The sequence below is a fragment of the Uloborus diversus genome, chromosome 9 (genome assembly GCF_026930045.1).
Source record: "Uloborus diversus isolate 005 chromosome 9, Udiv.v.3.1, whole genome shotgun sequence".
NCBI lineage: Eukaryota > Metazoa > Arthropoda > Arachnida > Araneae > Uloboridae > Uloborus > Uloborus diversus.
In genome coordinates this window covers 157,126,086-157,150,829 of record NC_072739.1, presented here as the reverse complement: position 1 = coordinate 157,150,829, position 24,744 = coordinate 157,126,086, and the positions used below count along the sequence as shown (strand labels likewise).

Genomic DNA, 24,744 nt, shown 5'->3' with positions numbered 1-24,744 from the left:
CCATGTTCGAAGGCTTTCCTCAACACAATACAGTATTTAGTGTATCATCTCAACTCCCTGTCGATAGCGACAATTGTTGTATTGTTGACTTTCTTTGCTTTTCGTGATTGTTCAAGGCTTTTCTCAAGTCAAATCTTGAAGTAAGATTTTTGCACAAGATTGGCAAATAATACATGATTTGGCTGATGATTTTCCATTTAAACGGAACTTTAATGCATAGACTAATAATAAGAGTAGACCGAGCTATGGCAACCCTTTTGCTGCTCATAAACCAAACCATGTGACTGGTGGATATCCTAGCAACAGCGGGCGTTAATCGTAGCAGACGATCAACGCCAGCGCGAAATAAAATAAATAGAATTGATGGAACACGGAAGAATGATCTTTTATGGAGTCCGATTTGTAAATTTGTTATTCTAAGTTGTAAATATTTTGTTAATATAGTGAGTTTTTCGTTTAGATAGTATTGTGCATTTTCTTTAGTCAATTTCAATAACTCTCTAAGCAATAAAAGATGCAAGCGACCAAGAAGAATCAGCAAACAGTAAGATTTTTACCTACAGTTTCAATTTAAGATACCGATTAGTACATTTTTGCGTTAACGCAAAACGTTTACGCCATTTCGTTCACGCCAACGCTGACAGCTCCAAATGAAATAAAAGTTACCGAAAACTGATCAAAAACTATTACTAATGTCAAAATAATGCATAACTAAAAGAAAAACAGTTCAATCTCTGCACCTGGAAGTTTTTTTTTAATGAAAACACATTGTCTTAAAATACATGTCGAGTGCCAAACTATAGATAATGCTGCCATCTAGCAACTATGCTGCCAAAGTCTTCGCCAAGCCCTTCCACTAGTCACATGATACATCTATGAACCAATTTTCTTCATCAGCAAGAATGAGAAAGCTCGGTCTACTCTTATTATTAGTCTATGCTTTAATGTAATTAATGGTTTTTATTATTATTTATGCTGATTGAACACTTACTCATTATCCAAACAACCAGCAGATCGCCAAAATTTATGCAGAAAGATTTCCGTAGCTGATGCATTTGGCAGTTTTTTCAACGTTGCTGTTTTTGAAGCCGAAGACTACGTCATAATGTTTCTCAGCTTTCACCATGTAAACAAAATATCGCCAATCAAAAAATTTTCAAAAGACTTTTTTTACTGTGTTAAATAATCCAGCAACTAAATTAGGCAAATCCATAAACAGCACAAAAACTTCCATTGATTTTCCTTTTTGCACAATTTTGAACTATCACCAAATTTTATTACTTATTTTGGTAACATTTCGGATGAAACTGTTTAGCGCCATTTTATGGTGACCAAAAATATCTCAGCATCTGGCGACGATATCCCTGTAACGAAAATTAATATCATATCGTTTTACAAAGTAAGGCAAGAATGGGGGAGCATCATCGAAGGTACCCCGAAACGACTTTCGCAAATTCGGTAAAATCGCACCAAGAGCTACAATGATTGAAATTTCCCGAAGTAACTAAAGCAAGTATAAGGGGATTACGAGCGCAGCTACTTTTTTTTAATCACTTCGTACTTCATTAGCCATATAGAGAAGGTTTTTAGACTCCATGTTAAAAAAAAAAGTATCAACAGATTAATCTTTTTAAACATGAGAAGATTAATTTCATGTTTTTTAAATTTGTATATGGCTTAAATATAGTGCTTTCGTTTCTAAATCAATACTACTTTGTTCTTTATACTTATTGCTATTTTAGTTTTATGGGTAAGGAAGAAACTCGATTTTTAATCACGTCAAAAAGATGTGTTTTAAATTCTTTCACTTAAAACAGAAAACAAAAGCAAGTAACGATTTTTTCTAATAATTATTACTGACCCAGGCAACGCCGGGTATTTTTGCTAGTTATCCATCTTCCTCATTTTCAATTCTGAAACTTATTTTATTTTGTGTTTCCATGGTTTCGCTTTTTAAATCCATCTTTCGCATTTTATTTTAATTTCTTAAAAGTATTTTTAATATCTGTCGTCATTGTTTGGCGGGGAAATTTTGCATGATGATTTTTTTTTCTTTTATTTATGCCTGATTGTTCGAATATACGTCGCTTGACACAATTTTTAACCGACGAAAAAACGGAGGAAGTTCTCAATTCGACACGTATATTTTTTTTTTAATGTATGACCACCGCATAACTTTTTCTTACAGAACAGTCTGATTTTGATAATTCTTTTTTTATTGGAAAGGGTGGTCCCCGAAGGTGGTCCCATAAAAGTTTTTGAAAAAAAATTCCTACCCTAAGGGTGGGAAAAGGGGGTTGATTTGTTGTTCACTCACAGATTTTTAATGTATGACCACACATAACTTTTTACAAAATAGTCCGATTTTGATAATTCTTTTTTTATTGGAAAGGTTATACCCTGAAGTTGGTCTCATATAAATTTGGAGAAAAAATTCCTACCCTAAGGGTGGGAAAAGGGAGAGATTTGTTGTTCACTCACAGATTTTTTTATATATGACCACACATAACTTTTTACAGAATAGTCCGATTTAGAATATTCTTTTTTTTATTGGAAAGGGTATAGCCTGAAGTTGTTCCCTATATAAATTTGAGGGAAAAAATAATTCCCTAAGGGTGGGGAAAGGGGGGCGATTAGTAGTTCACTCTATGATTTTTTGATGCTGAATTGGGTATAACAAAAAAAAAAAAAAACCCACACGATGAATGAGATGCAGACTTGTATGTCTCTCGTGTGTACTCTCTTGAGCAGGTAAACGACAGTATCTGCAGAAATGAGTTTTCGAGATATTTGAAGAATTGTGCACTGGATTCAGTACTATCAACTGGGAAATGTTGGAATTATATTTTTTTTAGCGGAAACCAAATAAGTTAATTTGTACAACAAAGCTAACGTACAAACAATGATGACAAAATGCAAAAAAAAAAAAAAAAGATAAAATTGCAGTATATAGCCCTTTACCTGCACACGGCAGTGTAGACCTCTCAATCTCTGGTACTTGTGATTAGGGTTAGTTTTCAGTGCCAGTCGTCAAACATTTTTTATATTCAGGATTTGTATGAAAAAATAGGGCGAAGTTTAGTGATGGTGACATACTATTTTTAACCGACGGAAAAACGGAGGAGGTTCTCAAGTCGACACATATACATATATTTTTTTTTAAATGTATGACCACACATAACTTTTTACAGAATAGTCCCATTTTGAATATTCTTTTTTTATTAAAAAGGGTATAGCCTGAAGTAATTCCCCTATAAATTTGAGGGGAAAATTCCTACCCTAAGGGGGGGGAGAGGGGGTGATTAGTTGTTTACTCCAAGATTTTTTGATTCTGAGTTGGGTATTACAAAAAAAAAAAAAAAAAGCTCACAATGAATGAGCTTCAGACCTGTATGTCTCTCGTGTGTACTGCCGTGGGCAGGTAAGCGGCAGTATCTGCAGAAATGAGTTTTCGAGATATTTGAAGAAATGTGTGTTGGATTCAGTAGTACTAACAATAAGAAAATGTTGGAGTTATATATTTTTTTCAGCGGAAACCAAATAAGTTAGTTTGTACAACAAAGCTAACGTACAATAGATGACAATGCAAATTCGTCAGCAATTTGTGTTATCGTAGAAATATCGATCACAGTAGGAAAATGCACACGAACATCTTTATACAGTGCATTATTCTTTAGGAGTCACTGCAATGCCACTTGAAGTTTACCTATATCAATTTGAAACTCCCTAGAATGTTCTAAATTTTCACGACTTTCTACTACGAGCACTAATCCAGTTTGATTAGGTTCAAGCGGAAGTTGTTCCGCCAGCTCGACCACATCCTGAGCAAAAAGGATTGCCTGCCCTTTGCACTAGTCTTGGCTCAAACGATTTTGAACTTTTATTATTTTAAGCAATGGCACTACTCTGCAAATAAAACGTTTCTCAATTTCCGATAACTCATCAATTTCTGTAGGTATTGCAGCTACCGACATTTTGTTCCAATAGGCCTGGGGTGGAGTTTTATGTTTTTTAATATTGTTTGAGCATCGTGAACAAGTAATTATATGACCTAAAGCTACCAGTTCGTTAGGCAAAATAGAGCCTAAATTTTTAGTTTGCAATTTCCTACGTTGCTGAGGATACAAATTTTTTTTTTGCATATTGAACACGACAAGTTAGCATAAACATTAATTGATTTCTTAAAGTTTTCTGCGTTACACTGGTTTCTTCGATCGCGAGCTGCTTGTCGCATGGCGCTCAGACGATTAGTTCTCTCCTCGGAAGATTCGTGAAGTACCACCATTGCTGAACGGTTACGAGCAGCATCCAAACGCAGCATACGTTCGTCCTCAATTTCATTTGAAACTCGCTCTCTTATCAGATCTAAACGATGAGCGCGTTGCTCTTCACTCTCATTTGAAAGTCGCTCTCTTATCAGATCTAAACGATGAGCGCGTTGCTCTTCACTCTCATTTGAAAGTCGCTCTCTTATCATATCTAAACGACGAGCGCGCTGCTTATCACTTTCTTGCAATAACCTATCGTTATTGTAGCTTCTCATTCTAGACAGTCTTTCCTCGCGCTGACCTAAACTCTCCTGTGAATGTGTTAATGTAATTCTCTTTCTGTTTGCTTCCAACCTTTTTTCTTTCTCATTAATAGATTCTTCTAAACATCTTTTCCTCATCCGAGCAGCATTTTTTGTAGGCCTACCTATGTTAGTATATAAAGCCTGCTTTTTTAAAATTATTTATGTAACACAACAGATAATTGTTAAAATACGATTATATATATATATATATATATATATATATATATATATATATATATATATATATATATATATATATATATATATATATATATATATATATATATATATATATATATATATATATATATATATATATATATATATATATATATATATATATATATGTTAATAGCTAAAGTAAGGTAGGTAGATATTTTAAAAGTAATCAAAAATATAAGCATACAGATTATAGCCACAAAAAATTATAAAATAAAAACTTTTTAACAAAAAAATTGAACCGCCGAAAAAACTGAAAAGCAAAAAATAATAAACCATTTTAATTAAACCTTAATAACTAAGTTCTTAAACTGATGTAAGTATACCTAAGTATATATTTTTGTAATAATTTAGAGTTTTTAATTAACCTTAATAACTCAGTTCTTAAATTAATGTAAGTATACCTAAGTAGTTTTGAGTCGGTGCCAAACAATAAATAAACAAAGATCCCTAAATTACCTAAATTTAAAGAAATAACCAAATAAAATTAGCAATGTAATGTGAAATGTCCGGCGATAAACATAAATGTTTCAAAAAATGCTCCCTCCACACGCCATCATTAAATCATGAATACTAGTAGATCGTATACAACAAAAAGTACCTCTCGTTGGAGCTTTGAAACCTTTGGGACCTCGCACGAGAGAGGCAAACAACCAGTGAGAAAAATCTTCAGGATCATGTATGCAATTAACGGCTACAGTTGTTATGCCATACTTACGCTGAATAATACTATGACCCACAAAACCATTTATTTGAGCTTTTAACAAGATGAGAAATCCTTCTTCAGTATGATGAACAATGATATAAACATTTTTGACTGTTGTATATGAGGCAAAAGCTCAGTAGCAGCCAAATACTCGACACGTGCTTCTTCGAGACCACTCGACGACGTTCGGGTTTAACTTCGTGAACGCTCGGCATTTTCCGGCGAAGGGGCGTGTCGCCATACGCCACCGCTGCGCCTCACGCTTTACAAAAATAATTAATTTGCTTGTTTGGCACCGACTCAAAACTACTTAGGTATACTTACATTAATTTAAGAACTGAGTTATTAAGGTTAATTAAAAACTCTAAATTATTACAAAAATATATACTTAGGTATACTTACATCAGTTTAAGAACTTAGTTATTAAGGTTTAATTAAAATGGTTTATTATTTTTTGCTTTTCAGTTTTTTCGGCGGTTCAATTTTTTTGTTAAAAAGTTTTTTTGTTTTCAAAATAGACCGGGCAAAGCCGGGCAACGCAGCTAGTCAGAAATAAAATGATTGAATGTAGGGTAGACCGGGACATGTTTACGCGGATTTTTTTCAATGAATTTTCTAATGTTTCAACTTAGGAAATTTTAGACATGGCGATTTTGTGAAGCAGTAAATGGAATCAAAATTTGTATGTTCAGTTGTTGCTCAGTTTGTGTTTTCAACCGTTAAAAAAAAATATTTTTGTGTCCAAGCCGGTTGCGTAAACTTGCCCCGGACACGCATATTTATTTTGACACCTAACGTCGTTCTGTTAGCGTTTCGAACGTAATGTCTTACCATCGTTAAAATAAAGCAAATTTATTACAGACTGAATCTATATATATAAAAATGGAGTTTGGTAAATTTGTTCCCTAAGATCTCAGAAACTACCCGGCAGATTTGGCTGAAACTTTCACCGTTTGTTCTTTTTGGTACTGGGGAGGTTTGTAGATCAGTTCGAAAAAAATCCGATTGATAGTTCCTTTTTTATTCTAATTTGTCCAAATTTTCGCATAAATGCGCCAATATGACGGTGAAAAAATACATGCACATATTAAAATTATGTGTCCATCGAAAGCGCTTATTTTTCTGCTGAAGATGGCATCTGTTAGAAAGTTTTAAGTTGTATGAAAAACGAGTTATGAGCTTTTTTGTTCCATGTTCGAAGGCTTTCCTCAACCCAATTCATTATTTAGTGTATCATCTCAACTCCCAGTTCATAGTTAGAATTGTTGAATGTTTTTGTGTTTCCTCTGACTGTTTGAGGCTTTTCTCAAGTCAAATCTTAAAGTAACGTGTTTTCCCCAAGATTAGCGAATAATAACTAGATTTGGTTGATTATTTTCCATTTAAACGGAACTTAAATGTAATTAACGGTTTTTTATTATTATTATTTATGCGGATTGGACACTTACTCACTATCCAATCAATCAGCAGAAATATCGCCAAAATTTTTGCAGAAAGATTCAGTAGCTGATGCATTTGGTAGTTTTTTCAACTGTCGCTGTTTTTGAAGCCAAATGCTACGTAATAATACATGAAATACACCGCCAGCTCAGTCATTTCCAGCCGAAGACTGCAGTTTTGTGCTTATTAGCACTCAACAATTATTTTACTGAATATACGTAATAATGTTTCTCAGCTTACACCATATAAACAAAATATCGCCAATCAAAGAATCTTTTTAAAAAACTTTTTTTTACTGTGTAAAATAATCCAGCAACTAAATAAGGCAAATCCATAAAGAGCAAAAAAACTTCCATAAATTTGTATTTTTGCGCAATTTCAAACAATCGCCAAATTTTACTACTTATTTTGGAAACATTTCGGATGAAACTGTTTAGCGCCATTTTATTTTAACCAAAAGTATCTCAGCATCTGGCGACAATATTTCTATAATAAAAATTAGTAAGAGCGGGGAGTATTATCGAAGGTGTCCCAAAATGATTCTCGCAAATTTGGTAACATTTTAAACCGCACTAAATGCCCACAATAATTGCAATTTCCCAAAAAAACTAAAGCAAGTTTAAGGGGAACACGGGCGGCTACATTTTTTAAAACAGTTCGTACATCAATAGCCATACAGAGAAGGTTTTAGATGCAAAAAAAAAAAGTACTAACAGATAAATCTTTTTAAACATGTAAAGTTTAATTTCATATTTCGGAAATTCTTCAAATTTCTATACGCTTAAATGTCGTGCTTTCGTTTCTAAATGAATACTATTTTGTTCTTTATACTTATTGCTATTTTAGTTTTATGAGTAAGGAAGAAGCTCGATTTTTAATCACGTCAAAAAGGTTTGTTTTGAATTCTTTCGCTTAAAACAGAAAACAAGGGCAAGTAACGATTGTTTCTCATAATTATTACTGACCCGGGCAACGCCGGGTATTTTTGCTAGTAGTGTATAAAGTTAAAGCTGTACAAGCATGAAGACAACACTACATGATTGTAACCTATAAGATACGAATCTGTAACTCAATTAAAAAATAAATGGCGATTTTCAAAGCTAAAGAGCCCGAAAATACTAAAAAGGTTTGAGACAGCTCTGGGCGAAAAAAGCGTCAGGGAACCTTAGAAAGTAAAGCCTTGGTTTCCTAGGAGCGAACACGCCGATCGTCGGCGTCGCTCCTCGCCGAAGCGAGAACTTAATTCTTCTGCGCATGCGCGGCCGAGCTAAATCGACGTCGTGAATGGCCACGCCGGAATCCATTTGACTTTGATTTCAGCGTCACGGCGAGGAGCGACGTCGAAGATCGGCGGTTCACTTCTAGGGAACCAGGACTTAAGACACCATAGCCGCGTTCACAACCAGGGTTGGCAGACGTCCCCGATTTCAAGGGACAGTCCCGTATTTTGAAAAATTGTCCCGCGTCCCGGGGCTTCCATACGGGACGGCTGAAGTCCCGTATTGTAGCTAATAACAATATTTTACTGAACAAATCATTATTTTAAGGGAAAAAATAAGCAAAAAATGTGAAATAATGAGCAATAAGAAAATCATGTGACATCACACAAAAAGAAAAGTTTTCATTTTAATTTCGTTTGTGTGTTTTTTTTTTTTTTTTTTTTTTGAGCAATCACGATTGCTTATTGCTTTCATTTGACTGTTTTTGATGTCCTATCATTTTATTTTCCCACCGCCACCCTCCGCAACGTCACCGTCGACCGGTTCCTCACGATGCTGCACCTCTAGCGAAAACCGTCTCCAGGTTTCGTGAATATCCTACACTTACACGCATACATACACGCACCTACACACATATACATATATACACCTGCACACACATACATACACCTACACACATACACAAACACACACACACACATACACACACAAACACACACACACAACTACCCACACACTCATGCCTGCACACAGACACAAACACATATGCCTACACACACATACACATACCCCCACACACACATACACACAACTACCCACACGCTCATGCCTGCACACAGACACAAACACACACGCCTACACACACACACATACCCTCCACACACAAACACACACGCTTACATATACACACATACTCGTGATTGCGAAAAACATAATTTGAATTCAAGATGACAAAATTCAAATTAATTTTTTTTTTCTTTTTTTCTTTCTTTTTTTTTTGCGGCAGACTATTAGGAGCCGAATGGTTGCTTCTTTGTTGATTGACTAATATTGGAAATATAACTCTGCGCATGCGTCGTCATTCGCAATGAAAACTATTTTTATATCTTGATAGGCGACATCTTTTGAGGTTTAATGCTTTGTTGAGATTGAATTTACAGCGACGTCTCAAAAATAAGTCCACCCCCCTTCTTTTCACTCCTAGAAGCCTGTCCCGTATTTACTGTTCCTAAATCTGGCAACCCTGTTCACAACACACTTTTTGACCCGGTGAATCCCCGCTCTGGCTCCGCAAAAACCGATTAAAAAATTCCCCGTTCCCATGTAAAAAGAGGTTTTTTACCCAGAATCCTTAGCGGCTAATAGACGAACTTGTTTGGCGTAATGCATTCTGAGTAAAATGCCGCTTTACTCCCAGAAGCGAGCAGGAGGAGAAAAAATCCACATGTATCCCACAAATAACCGGAATGCGGTGAAAAGCAGGTTTTTTCCGGAGTGGAATGTGTCCATGGAAACGGTCCTCGTGAGAACATGCGGCTCCGATGTCAATGCGTAAACTTGTCCCGTTGCCAAATTGGGATTTATTTTTAACGTGAAAACAAAAAAGATAATTAATTTGAATTCTGAAATTTTGAATTCAAATTATGTTTTTCGCAATCACGAGTTGCGACAGGGCCCTCCTAATTGGGGGCTATTGTTCCTAGAAACGGCTCCCCCCCCCCCAAGCCTACCTCTCCTCCTGGGCGGTTACGTGTGTATAGTTGTGTGCGTGTGTGTATGTGTAGGCGGCGTGCGTGCATGTGTAGGCATGTATGTGTGTAAAGGCTTGTGTGTATGTGTGTAAAGGCTTGTGTGTATGTGTGTAAAGGCTTGTGTGTATGTGTGTAAAGGCTTGTGTGTACGAGCGTGTGCGTGTGTGAGCGCGCGTGTGTGTAGGACATGGACGCCCCCGACCTGGAGAAACGAATTCCGGGGGGCAGTGCTCGGAGCCGCGCCTGCAGAGGCCGGTGGGCGGTGGTGCTGGTGTCCCTGGTCCAAGCTGAAAAAGGAACCACAACATCAAGCATGGTGAAATGAAAGCAATAAGTAATCGTGATTGCTCAAAAAAAAAGAAAAGAAAATTAATTTGAATTCTGAAATTTTGAATTCAAATTATGTTTTTCGCAATCACGAACTGTGAAAGGACCCTATTCATTGGAGTTATTGTTTCTAGAAACGGCCACTCCCCCAGAGCCTGCCCCTCCTCCCTGGCGGTTACGTGTGCATAGTTGTATGTGTGTAGGCATGTGCGTGTGCCTAGACCTGTGTGTATGCACGTAGGCGTGTGTGAGTGTATGTGTGTGAGGTTGTGTGTGTGAGTGTGTGTACGACATGAACGCTTCCGACCAGGGGAAGCGGATTGCTCAGGGTCGGAGGAGCCGTGCCTGCAGAGGACGGTGGGCGGTGGTGCTGCAGAGGCCCCTGGTCCAAGTTGAAAAAGGCACGGACATCAAAGACGGTCAAGTGAGGACAATAAGCAATCGTGATTGCTTAAAAAAAGAAAACATTTTAGTTCATACAAGTACAATTGTCAAAAAAGGATAAAATTCTGCTATTTTTTATGTATTTGTTCTTTCTCAACTAAGTATTATTTATTCACGATAAGCTTCAAAACGTTCAACACAAAACTTACTCAACTTGGAGAAAAACGGATAATTATTTCTGCATGCTAGACCGAAGCTCGACTGATGTTCAAAAACTTATGCGAACATGTGCTAGAGAGAAGCATCAATCTGTTATGATTGTTGGTTCTCCATTTATAACTCGTTTTGAAACGAGCTGATGTGTGCATCACATGACTTCCTTTTACTTCAATTAAATGTCATTTTCTCATTATTGGCAGTTTTAATATGATTCAACAGTTTACTCTCTAAATATCACCAACAATGGCTAAATTGAAACCAGATTTAAAAAAAAAAAAATTAAAAAATCGCCAAATTTGTCGCCAAGTTGGCGACAAACTTGGCGACCAAAAGACTGGCGATATATTGCCAAGTGTCCGCCAAATTATAACACCACGTGAATTTACATCGAAATTAACAATGATTTCCCCCCCCCCCAAAAAAAAAAGGGGCAAAAGACCCTCTTTGAAGCATACGAATGCAACCAAAATGGAAGGTGCACAGCTAGACCCCACTAGAAGTCTATGTACCAAATTTCAGCTTTCTAGGACATTCCGTTCTTGAGTTATGCGACATACATACACACATACACACATACGCACATACAGACGTCACGAGAAAACTCGTTGTAATTAACTTGGGAATCGTCAAAATGGATATTTCGGTTGTCTGTAGTCTGTACGTTCCTAGGCACATATCCACGTGTGGTCAGGTTGAAAAAAAAATTCAACATTCATTTGGAGGTGAGCAAAATGGAAATTAAGGCCGTTTTTTGGGTGAAATTTTTTTCGCGAATTCAACACTTCCTTTTTTGTAAAAGGAAGTAAAAAGGGCACTGCGTAAACGTGCCCCGGTCTACACTATCTATTAAATTTTAAATTTGTTTTGTTTTCTAATAATTTTAAGTTTTCCTTACAAGCGTTTCGAATTTCCCAATATTTACTGGAAACCATACCAATACAGTTGGCAAAAGGAAATTTGAAATATTTTTTCCTAAATCCTAAAAGCTATCGCTTGTTTGTTCATTTCTCAATAAAAACCTTGCAATGAAGCTTTTCAGCATCCTCTAACATTAAAACGAGAAAGTATGCTTATTCCTTCCCAAAGCGTCGGTAATGGCTAATGGCTGGCAAATAAGATACCAAAATGGCGCATTGGAAACCTATTTGGAACACAGCCAGATGTGTAATAACAGGATGCCTCCAGTTATAGATGAAAACGGAAAAACATCTGAGAAAGTTTACCGAAAACGTGAAGCTGTAAAAATTTTCTTTTTCCGAAAATAATTCCTTCCTGCTGTATCTATGGAATGTTCCTTTTGGTTGCTGGCTTTCAAAGTTTGTTTTACTGGCAAAGGTGTCCTCGTAACTCCTTTTTTTTAGTACTTTATGTAAATAAAGGTACTAAACTTTTATTATGCGGTTCATTATATTTCCCAAAAGGTCATCGACTGAAATTTTGCTAGGTCATAACTTTGAAACATTATAATATGAGGGTAAATCAAAATTTTATTTTTTCATAAAATGATTACTGCATACTACATTCACGATAATAATCTTATACATATAAAATCTGAGTATCTATCTATCTATCTATCTATCTATGTCCAAGCTTCTTCTTCCGAACGACAGTGAACTGACCATCGAACCAGGTATCGATGGATTCGTCATCTTCCCGTCTTCATGTTTGGCTATTTAACATAATCCTCCGATAATAATTAGCGGAGATATCAATTAAAAACTATTAATTATGACTCTTAGATTTCAAAATAAAATCCATATTTTTCGAAGGCTTTCCTCCATTCAAATTATTATTCAGTGCTTCATCTCAACTTTCCATAACAATGCTTTTATTAAAATGTATAGCGGGTGAAGAAAATCATTGAGATGAAAGATCTGTTGCCATTTTTTTTTCTCGAATATAAAGAAATAAAATTAGGCTTTTGTTTTAAGGCTTTTCCTGTAATCAGGGTGTTTAAGTTGTTTACTTTTCGATTATTTTGCCGTAATCTGCAGCAAAATTTTGCTGTTCTTTTTTTGTTCAAGCCTGATTGTTAAATACGCGTCACATGACATAACTTTCATTTTCGAGGAGGACCGTGCACGTCGTAAAGTAAATGAGTGATTTACATGCAGTTTATTTTTAGTTTGCATAGTACTGATTTAGAATGTGAGTTTCCCTGTTTTCGTGTGGACAATCTTAGAGAACACTTCGCACTGATATAAATCTTGGTGGGAAGATTTTGATAATGGGGTTATTTCCTTCAGTGAAGAGTACTACTTTTCGTCACTGAAATTGATTAAATAAGCAAAAAATAAAAAAATAAATAAAATAACATGGACCCTGAAAATACCTTTTTTTTTTCAACTTATTTTTTAATTATTTTTTTATATGCCAGATTTTTCAAACTTTGCGTTGTCTTTATTACGTCACAAATGATGCACTTTGACGCATCTTTCTGTGGCATTCCCACGTTATGATAATCAAGAAGCGAATTAAATATGGCGCTCTACGCTTGCTATCAACCCTATCGTTTCCAAAACACGTGAGTAAAGATGCGAATTAAATGTCACACGGCCACAATGAGGGAGTTCATTTGTAAAACATTACAAGGAGCGGGGAGAGGGGGGGGGTGCTTCTAAAAACTTAGTCGGCGCAAAAAAATTCAAATATCTTTGGAATTGAGAAATTCAAGTCATAAATATTCAATTAAAACATCATATTTTGTGTTTTAAGGTAAAATAATAAGGCTTTCCTCCATTCAAATTATTATTGAATGCTCCATCTCAACTTTCCGTAACAACACTTTTATTAAAATTTGTAGCGTGAAGAAAATCACTGAGAAAAAATATCTGTTGCCATTTTTTCCTCGAATATGAACAAATAAAATTTTGAGCTTTGTTTTGAGGCTTTTCCTGAAATCGAAGAATTTAAAATGTTTACTTTTTGGTTATTTTTCCGCAATCTGATTTTTTTTTTTTTTTTTTTTGTTCAAGACTGATTGTTGAACATGCGTCACAACTACTATTATTTTCGAGGTGCACCGTGCTTCATCTCAGCTTTCCGTCGATTGCTAATTTAACGTTTCATATTGTCTTTGTTTCATGAGTGATTTTTTGAGGCTTTTCTCAAGTCAAATAATTAAGTAATTTAAGTAAATTACCGCCCTATAGCACCACCACACTAGAGTCACTCTAGTGTGGTGATGCCTATAGCCAGGGCTTAGGCAGAAATACTCGAAATACATCGCCAGCTCAGACATTCCCAGTCGAGCTGGGAATGTCTGAGCTGGCGGTGTATTTCGAATTAAGTAATGTTTCTTTAGAGAGTATTCGACCTAAAGTATTTTAGGGCATCATCACAAATACAATAAATGAAGCATCTTATCTTATACATATAAAATCTGAGTATCTATCTATCTATCTATCTATGTCCAAGCTTCTTCTCCCGAACGACAGTGAACTGACCATCGAACCAGGTATCGATGGATTCGTCATCTTCCCGTCTTCATGTTTGGCTATTTAACATAATCCTCCGATAATAATTAGCGGAGATATCAATTAAAAACTATTAATTATGACTCTTAGATTTCAAAATCAAATCCCTATTTTTCGAAGGCTTTCCTCCATTCAAATGATTATTCAGTGCTTCATCTCAACTTTCCATAACAATGCTTTTATTAAAATGTATAGCGGGTGAAGAAAATCATTGAGATGAAAGATCTGTTGCCATTTTTTTTCTGGAATATGAACAGGTAAAATTCTTGTTTTTGTTTTGAGGCTTTTCCTGTAATCAGGGGATTTAAAATGTTTACTTTTTGGGGTTTTCCGCAATCTGCCGCAAAATTTCAGGGACTTTTTTTTTTGGTTCAAGCCTGATTGTTAAATACGCGTCACATGACATAACTTTCATTTTCGAGGAGGACCGTGCACGTCGTAAAGTAAATGAGTGATTTACAAGTTATTTGAGTTCTTTGAGGGTTTGTACCTGGAAAACGGATTGATGTAATTCTTGTACGACCATGTGGATAGAATCCATCCAAATATTTATCTGAGTGGTATGTTGCATTAATAAACACCCGGGCAACGCCGGGTAGTAGACTATTTTATGTAAAAAGCGGATTGTTATTGTGCATAAATATTTCCGATATAGTCTATCAGATGTAATTCAGTTTAACGTGAGTAAAGATTATAGTTGATAATGCGGAACTACTTTGATATACCCCCCCAAATCGGAAATTTGGCGACTTTTTTTCTCGCCAAGCAAAATACCTGTTTTTGGCGTTGGCGCAAAATACCTGGTTTTCAACAACAACATATACAGTAGGCATAATGAAAGCTAAAAGATAAAAATAATTAATAGAAAAAAAATATAATTGGAAAATACAACCAGATTTGCGGAAAAATACAGCAAGTCAGAAATCTGCTTGATCACTTCACAAAGAAATAGCGAATGAATGAAATGGCGCTAAAACATTATGAAATCCAAAAATTGTTGCCACAAAACTTTCAACAAAACTTCAAAAAAACTCAAAAAATGATACAAAATACAAGAAAATACTAAATTTGGCAACAGCAAAAACCTAAAAGCTGAAAAATCCTAAATTGGCAACACCAAAATAAGAGACAGCAACCCTAAAAAGTCCGTAGGGAGTGCCAGATTTGGCGCGTAATTTTTGGGGGGTATATCAAAGTTATACCGATAATGCATATATTTTCCCCTTTTGTGCTGACTGAAAATGTACTCATAACTTGTATCATTGATAACGATTATTAACGTTGATGAGGCGTTTTGGCAAAAATATGTTTTACTGGTGTTTTGCAAACCTTGCTTTACGCGCATTTATTTATTCCTTAACGCGTTAGAAACTAGTGTCAGTGTACTACAAAAGCATCAACTGGACTGCTCTTACATTTTTTAGGTAGCCCGTGCAACGCCGGGCACGCAGCTAGTCTTATACATATAAAATCTGAGTATCTATCTATCTATCTATCTATGTCCAAGCTTCTTCTCCCGAACGACAGCGAACTGACCATCGAACCAGGTATCGATGGATTCGTCATCTTCCCGTCTTCATGTTTGGCTATTTAACATAATCCTCCGATAATAATTAGCGGAGATATCAATTAAAAATTATTAATTATGACTCTTAGATTTCAAAATAAAATCCATATTTTTCGAAGGCTTTCCTCCATTCAAATTATTATTCAGTGCTTCAACTCAACTTTCCGGATGAACGCTTTTATTAAAATTTACAGCGTGAAGAAAATCATTGAAAAGAAACATCTGTTGCAATTTTTTTCTCGAATATAAAGAAATAAAATTAGGCTTTTGTTTTAAGGCTTTTCCTGTAATCAGGGTGTTTAAGTTGTTTACTTTTCGATTATTTTGCCGTAATCTGCAAATTAATTACTTTTGACTAAAGGAAACAACCTCATTGAGAAATTCAAGTCATAAATATTCAATTAAGACATCATATTTTGTGTTTTAACGGAAAATAATGACAAGCTTATAATTTTACTGCAATCTGACCAGTAGGATTCTCAGTGCATTTATTACAGCCCCTGACACATTTGTCTAGAAACTAGTGTCAGTGTACTACAAAAGCATCAACTGGACTGCTCTTACATTTTTTAGGTAGCCCGTGCAACGCCGGGCACGCAGCTAGTTAAATTTATAACTTTTGACTTTCATTTTAATTTGCCAAACTTGCATTGCTTTTTAGCATAAGAGAAAACTGACAAAACTTGCTTGTAATGGTATAGTCTTAGCTTGGTAGAATATTAGTTTTTGTTGGAATTTCGACCTTAGAGTGAAAACTTTTACGTTGAGGGACGAAGAGGGGGAGGTTTCGTTTTTAAACGACCTTACCTTATCTCTATCTCTTCTCTACTAATATTAAAGCTGAAAGTCTTTCTGGATTTCTGTCCGGATCTCTGTGACGTGCATAGCGCCCAGACCGTCCGGCGGATTTTCATGAAATTTGGTTCAAAGTTAGTTTGTATCATGGGGGTGCGCACCTCAAAGCGCTTTTTCGAAAATTCGATTTTGTTCTCTTTCTATTTCAATTTTAAGAACATTTTCTGTAGCAAAATTATCATAAGATGGACGAATAAACTACGAAATTATCACGACGTGGAACCGTAACATGGGAAGAGCGAATGAACATAGCCAATTGGCGAGAAATTCATCATCCATTATTTGTATACAGGAGAACCAAATGACCTTTTGATTTTCTACTAGGGCAAAGCCGTGCGGGTGCCGCTAGTTGCAAATACAGTAGAACGTCCAATACTCGAAACCGTCAGGATCATCCCTAATTCTCAGAAGCGAAAATGCAGATAATGAGTCTTTATGGATACCCCTGGCCATACTAAAACAGGTACTGGTGAAATGCATATTTTTATGCGTAGCATTATTTTTATGCATTAAAATATACGATATTCTGTCAAATTTAGTTGACGACTTGTAGATTGAAAAGGGGAACAATGGGATCGTCTCCGAAATTTTAAAAAGCATTTTTTTTCTGAAAGAACATGCTTAAAAACATAGGGTATGACCATTTTTTGAATAATTTAGGAAAGTTTAATATTAAAAAAAAAATTAACTCTAATCGCAGCGCAGATTTGATTTCATTTTATGCGCTTCTGCACATGACATCACAAATGATGAAATGCCATTCACTTATGCCATTAGCACAGAGCGCCATATTTAAATTCGAATCTTTACTCACATGTGCTGGCAACGATATGGTTGACAGCAAGCGTACAGCGCAATATTTAATTCGCTTATGAAACATCATAACGTGGAAATTCGGTAGACAGCAAGCGTAAGCATTCAGCGCGTCAGTGGAATACGCGGCAAAGTGCACCACTTGTGACAGAAATACCACGCCTTGTTTAAAAAATCGGACATTACAAAAAAAAAAAATTAAAAACACTGGTAAACAAAGATTTTGTTACATGAAATATTTAAAGTTCTTCTAGAGCAATTTTTGACGCTGATTCCAAGTATCGAATCAGAATTTTTTCATCACCCACAGTTTTTGTGTAATCATAGTTTTTAAGTGATTTTTTCCCGTGTTTTCCTAAGTCACGTAATGATAAAAACTTATAACTAAAAATTAAAATCTTGTCCTAAAGACTAGAAATATGGAGATAGATAGTCAGGTTTGCTAGTACTGAAGTGGTAACATGGTGGTCAGTCTTAATGGCACCCATTTTCGTGATATAGGTTACCTGAATCGAATCATTTGTTGTGTTTTTACAATTGGATGCAAATATAAAGAACTTTTTGATTTTTTCTCTAAGGAAAATGCTTTACTATACTGTAATAGTATTGGCTATATAATGGATATGTTTGTATTTTAATAATAAACAGATTAGACTTGGTATTAACCCTTTCGTAACTAGTTTAAAAGCTATACTATTGCATGATTGAAACACGTCGTCTTCGGTATCATTAGTATATTCAGTCAAAATGAAGGGAACGTACATGGAGATTTGTTCGGTGTTTTTAGATAAAATTTTGTGCAGCACATATCATGGGACAATTATTTCCGGCCAAAAACTGAATTAAATAAATTTTATGAACAGCTTGGTTTTTCTGTTTTCTCCTCTGCGAATGGAAAAGCATAGGCAAGAAAAAAAAATAGACCTGTTATTCTACAGACTCTTTGCATTAAATTAGCCCTTTAAAAACTATGCAGAGACTTTAACACTAGTCCTGAATTTAATTATTTAAAACTAGAATTTCTATGTATTTTAATAGTGTAAAGCTAAATATATCTTGGAATGACCACTCATTGTCCAAGTGAGTTAATTCTTGCTGATTAATACTAGACACTTAATAGGATGTTCCTGATGCCAAGTACAAAAAGAAAGGAACAAAAGCTAAGTTTTTGATCAGTATTTTAGTATTCATCATGCATATTCGTAACCGAAGGGTCCCGGGTTTGATTCTAGTTGGTCAAAGATCATCCGTGTTCGTTGCGGTGACTGGGGCACGATGAATATGTTGTGGTCACAAAACCCTCCAAGTAAATCAATACCTCTGGGAGCGCTGGACCAGGGATTGCCCGGCTTCTGGTTTAAATAAAAAACACAGAGCTGTCTTCAGAGTCCTATCCCACTAGTTAAACCACTAATAGCAGTAGATCCAGAGGGACCCTGGAGTGTGATAAATATAACATGAGTTAGCAAAAAATTTCAATGAAATCACCATGAGATTATGTTCACACTTTATCCAAGCAATTGTTATAATTCTGCTGCTTTGACCGTGATTTTACCTCTATCAAACACTAATTCTCTTGCTCTTACTCTCAAGGATTGTTATTATTCATAATTAAAAACTGAGCATATGTATGTATGTATCGATCTATGTCGGAGTTACTTCTCCCGAACGCCAGTGATCTGACCATCGAACCAGGTATCGACAGATTCGTAATTTTCCCGTCTTTATGTTTGGCTATTTAACATAATCCTCCGATAATAATTAGGGGAGACATCAATTAAAAATTATTAATTGAGACACTAAGATCTCGACATACAATCCCTATTTTCCGAAGGCTTTCCTCCATTCATATTATTATTCAATGCTTCATCTCAAGTTTCGCAACAATGCTTTTATTAAAATTTGTAACTTGAGAAAAATCTCTACATAGTATAAAATGAAGTCCCCAAAAAGCGTCTGTGTGTTTGAACTCGCAAAACTCGAGAACTACCCGGCCGATTTCGATGAAATTTTCACAGTTTGTTCCTTTAAGTCCTGAAAAGGTTTGCAGACCAGTTCGAATAAAATTCGATAAATAGTTCTTTCTTTATTTCAGTTTACGTCCGATTTACACATAAATTCTCAAATATGGGGGGTGAAAAATTACTTGCATATATTAATATTACATATCGTTAGAAAGGGTAAAATTTTCCGCGTTCTACGTAATTTGTTCCAATGCTATAACTTTATTACGTGGGAGTTATTTGCATTTTTAGCTCGAATTTTTTTTGGCTTAGCTGAAATTTAGGCACTACTTTCCTCATTAAATAAATCAATGAAAAGTGAAGGAATTGTCCCACAGCTTTCTTTTTGACGCCATTCGAAAAAGCGACCTTTTTTACTCCAGATCTAACTCGACCTTTGGTCGAAAAAATAAGCTTTTATCTCGAAAGGAAAAAAAGTTACAAGCCTTTTTAAATCAAGTTTAAAAAATCTCGATTCCTTTCAAGTTGTGAACCATTTTCTTTCGCCTTTTAATTCCTTGAACTTATTTTATTTTGTGTTTCCTTGGCCACGCATTTTAAATCCATCTTTCTGGATTTAATTTCTTAAAAGTATTTTAATATCTGTCGTCATTGTTTGGAAGGGAAATCATGATGTTTTTTTTATTTATGTTTTACGCCCGATTGTTGAATATACGTCACTTGACACAATTTTTATTTTCAAGGTAGACCGGGCAAAGCCGGGCAATGCAGCTAGTCATTAATAAGAAAGATGTGGTGCCATTTTTTTTTTCTTTTTTTCTCGAATATGAAGAATAAATAAAATTCTGGCTTTTGTTTTGAGGCTTTTCCTGTCATTGGGGGATTCAAAATGTTTCTTTTTTGGTTATTTTTCCGCAATCTGCCGCAAAATTTTACGTTTTTTTTTTTTCTTTTTTTTTTCTTTTTCTTTTTTTTTTTTTTTTTTTTTTTTTTTTTTTGTTCAAGTCTCATAGTTCAACAAGCGTCACTTGACATAACTTTTGTTTTCGAGGTAGACCGTGTGAAGCCGGGCAACGCAGCTTGTTATTATTGATAGATTGATAGTTATTATGTTTTCGGTTTTTCGTGCTCAATTTTCGGATAGCTGTACAGTTCGGTAAGTTTAATTTCGGATAATCGATATCACACTTGATTTGTTTTTCCTTTTCATCATTTCCCGAATATATTGCACTTAATTACTGACTGATGCAGCATTATACATCAACTAATAATTTTTAATTATTTACCACTTTCAGTTCTAACTAATTAATAAATTCTAACAAATTCCTTTCTTTTTTCCTCTTCATTTTCATCCAGGTTGCCCTCTGCTGACGTCCAGCGGGCTTTCATCTCTGGTACAACTGCGGGACCTAAGAGAGCTGGAGCTGACTAACTGCGCTGGTGCTTCTGAAGAATTGTTCGAATACTTACGGGAGCACCTTCCGATGTGTTTAGTAATTGAATGAACTGCTCACCTTTCGGAGACCAGCAATTCCATCGACCTTTTGCTACGTTACTTTTCGAATCAGTACAAAACTCGGTAGTGCAACGCTATTCCAACAACGACTGTGATGTTCAATGTCAGCACAAATAGCTTAAAATCAGTGTGAAGCATCGCTTCCTGATGGTACTGTTTCAAAGTCACCACACGTGTGGAAAAGCAGAACTTGTCTTTGTTTCCTTTTTCATCGTTTTTATGTATGTGTTACCGGCAACTCATCAAATTCGGCATTCTATAGATCGCCTGGTATGAAAAACTGGCAGTGTATACATAGACTAATAATAAGAGTAGACCGAACTTTCCCAGACTTGCTGATGAAAAAATTGGTTCATGGATACATCATGTGACTGGTGGAAGGCTTGGCGAAAACTTTGGCAGCATGGTTGCTAGATGGCAACAATATCTATAGTTTGGCACTCGACATGTATTTTAAGTAATGTGTTTCATTATAATTTTTTTCCAGGTGCGTGAACTGTTTTTCTTTTAGTTATGAATTATTTTGACATTAGCAATTAGGTTTTGATCACAGTTTTCAGTAATTTTTATTTCATTTGGAACTGCTACGTCAGCGTTGGCGTGAACGTAATGGAGTAAACGTTTTGCGTTAACGCAAAAATGTACTAATCGGAATCTTAAATAGAAATTGTTGGTAAAAATCTTACCGTTTGCCGATTCTATTTGGGCGCTTGCATCTTTAATTGCTTTGAGAGTTATTGAAATTGACTAAAGAAAATGCACAATACTATCTAAACGAAAAACTCACTATATTAACAAAATATTTACAACTTAGAATAACAAATTTACAAATAGGATTTCATAAAAGATCATTCTTCCGTGTTCCATCAATTGTATTTATTTTATTTCTCGTTTATTATGATCGTCTGCTACGATGAACGGCCGATGTTGCTAGGATATCCACCAGTCACATGGTTTGGTTTATGAGCAGCAAAAGGGTTGCGATAGCTCGGTCTACTCTTATTATTAGTTTATGAGTGTATACGTATAATGCCTAGACGATGCATTGAATGGCTAGGCATTATAACCAATGCCAGATTTCGTACATTACCGATAACCTATACAATGAATTTTAGTAGTTATTTCCTATACTCAGAATTGTTTGTAGATTAGAAAATAAAAACTACTCTAAAATTTCTGAATCAACTTATTATTATTTTCAAGCGCCAATAATTTGATCTGCAGAAGATATAGGTTAAACTTCAGTACATTAAAAAATAATGATTAACAAAAATGCAAGATACCTGTTTGAACTAAGAACACTTCCGCGTTACATCAAGAAACTAATTCGAAAAATCGACTTTACTGAGATAAAAAGAACTCTTACTTGTTCTAACCAACCTTAGTTCGTTCAAGTCTGTGACGTCCCCCATAGTTATTAATGAACATGAATTAATAAAAGTCATAAAATAATGCTAATTGATGGGTGGTTTTGTGCATTCTGCTATCAAATAACTGGTTTTTACCGGTTTGCGTCCGGAACGGTTTCTGGGATAGAACGCAAGAAACATGAGAGCGAACTTACTTACAACGACAAAAAATCATTTTGTCAATGATGCCAATTCAAAACTTTTAGCATTAAAATTTTTTCCTCCATGTGAAACTTAGGAACGTTTGGTAAATGCATATTTCGATTTTGAAACTTAGTGTGCTTTTGGAAGATTACAAAAAATACTTCTAAATTTAACAATAAACATTCTAAATTTTCTGGCGCATTTTCAAATATTTAAAAAAAAAAAAAGCTTTTGACATCAAATTCATTTTTAATTTATGTTCACTAATTCGCAACTCCAATAAACTATAGAGGGCGCTGCAGCCACTGTCTAATGGCGGATGAAAAAGGTAAATCAAACAAATGACTTAACTTATAACTTGCTTTGACGCTTAGTGAATGACAGTAATTTTACATCGTGTTTGTGGGAAGCTTTCTTTTCTATTCTTCTGAAATTACATTACACAACAAACTGTCTGAAGCCTGTAATTTATCCCAAGGAAAACACGTGGAATGCAATGTTTTACCTTTTTCTTTAGTATTATTAATCACCGCAAGATAGCGTATTCGAGCTCTGGAGTTGCGAATAATTTTTCCAAACATTCTAACAAAATAATTCTGAGTATAGGCATGAATTCTACAAACTTCGCTTATTATATTTGTGAGCTGTTTGCCGATTAGGTTTGGCGCCAATAATCGCTTTATTGGCTGAAAATATTGGCGAATGACGAACAGGTGGATCATTCCAAAAAACCTGAAGAACTGTCTACATGGATGTGTAATTATTGATTCCAATTTTAATCACAATGTCACTTTGTGTTTCTAAAGTGAAATGTGCTTAATACAAATATTTCGTGCAATAATCAAGCAAAGAAAGCAACTTGACTTTAACGATCATCATTGACAGTCATCTAACCCCACTTTATAAGAATGTGTTTCCAAGAAAAGGCACTGTAATTATGTAGAAAAGACATCTCTCACTGATTCCCATAAAATATCAGCTCACACAATACCCTAGAAATTTAAATTTGAAGCGTTATATTATATTTACTCTTTTTTAGCTTTTTTTGTGGATATAATATAAATAAAGGACTTGGTTTGTCTCATGAATAAATTTCTTCATTTAAGTGGTAAAGGAATTCAGATTTCATCCATTGTGGTCTCTTTTACTGTCTAAAACATTCGCTATCTCATAAATCCATTTGTTAGCTACAGTAAAAACACATACAGTTTGCCCACGGATTGTATGGAATTGGCAAACGTCCAGCTAAGAGGAGTCTATCTGAATGAGAGGGAAAGATAAAAAAAAAATTGATGCTTGTGCTTCGTTATCAATGTGACTTTGTTTCTTATTATTATTATTATTATTATTATTATTATTATTATTAAGAGGCTAACACGCATCTGCAAATGCTGGCATCCCTGAAAACTAATAGATTTGTCCATTTCTGCAGTAAACCGGATGTTTGCCTTTCTATCTCATCGGTGGTCAGGCTGTATATTCGCGAGAGTTCAACTTTCGCAAGCTCGTCGAAATCGCGAAAATTTAAAGCACGCGAAATATTTTTTATTTATAAAAAAACTCTCTGAATATAAAATTCGTTAAATTTTCAGCTCGCAAAATCACCGATATCTTCATTTTCACGAAAGTTAGTGCTTGCGAAAACAATTGCTTTTACAATATTCAATACAATGGTAGTCAAAAAGACAAAAGAAAAATCCGCAGATCTTGGCTGCATTTGGTTGGAGCGTTATGCAAATTTCATGACTATAAACTAATGACAAAATACACTTTTATTAGTACTTTTATTGGAAATACATAGAAATTTCTTATTCATACGATGAAGTTTGAATTTATACAACACTGATATTTGGACCAATTATTAGGTCAATTAGATTTAAGTGTTCCAACAAGCAAAATTTGTTTGTTAGAACAATTGTTATATAGTGCAGTTCTGCACACTATACTACATAACAATATAAATACTCAGTAAACGATTGAGGGCGTCACATTCTATTTTTAGTCACGCCGTTAGGTACTAAACATAAAGAATTTGAGAAACCGAAAGTGATTGCTTGAAAAATTTTACAACTTACTGTACGTCAAATAGCAACAAATCTGAATAGATAAAGATCGGTCATTTAGAAATATCTCAAAAATCGCGGCAAATAAGGATTACAAA

The 24,744-nt window shown here is 35.1% G+C and overlaps 1 protein-coding gene across 1 annotated transcript in view; it reads left to right on the top strand.

The window, feature by feature from the left end:
* Window positions 1–23,683, top strand: part of LOC129229550 (F-box/LRR-repeat protein 16-like) — a 108,360-nt gene extending 84,677 nt beyond the window's left edge. The window contains 1 exon segment of the mRNA XM_054863873.1: window positions 20,871–23,683. Coding sequence (XP_054719848.1) covers window positions 20,871–21,019 — 149 coding nt within the window. The 3' untranslated portion in view covers window positions 21,020–23,683.
* The last annotated feature ends 1,061 nt before the right edge of the window (window positions 23,684–24,744 follow it).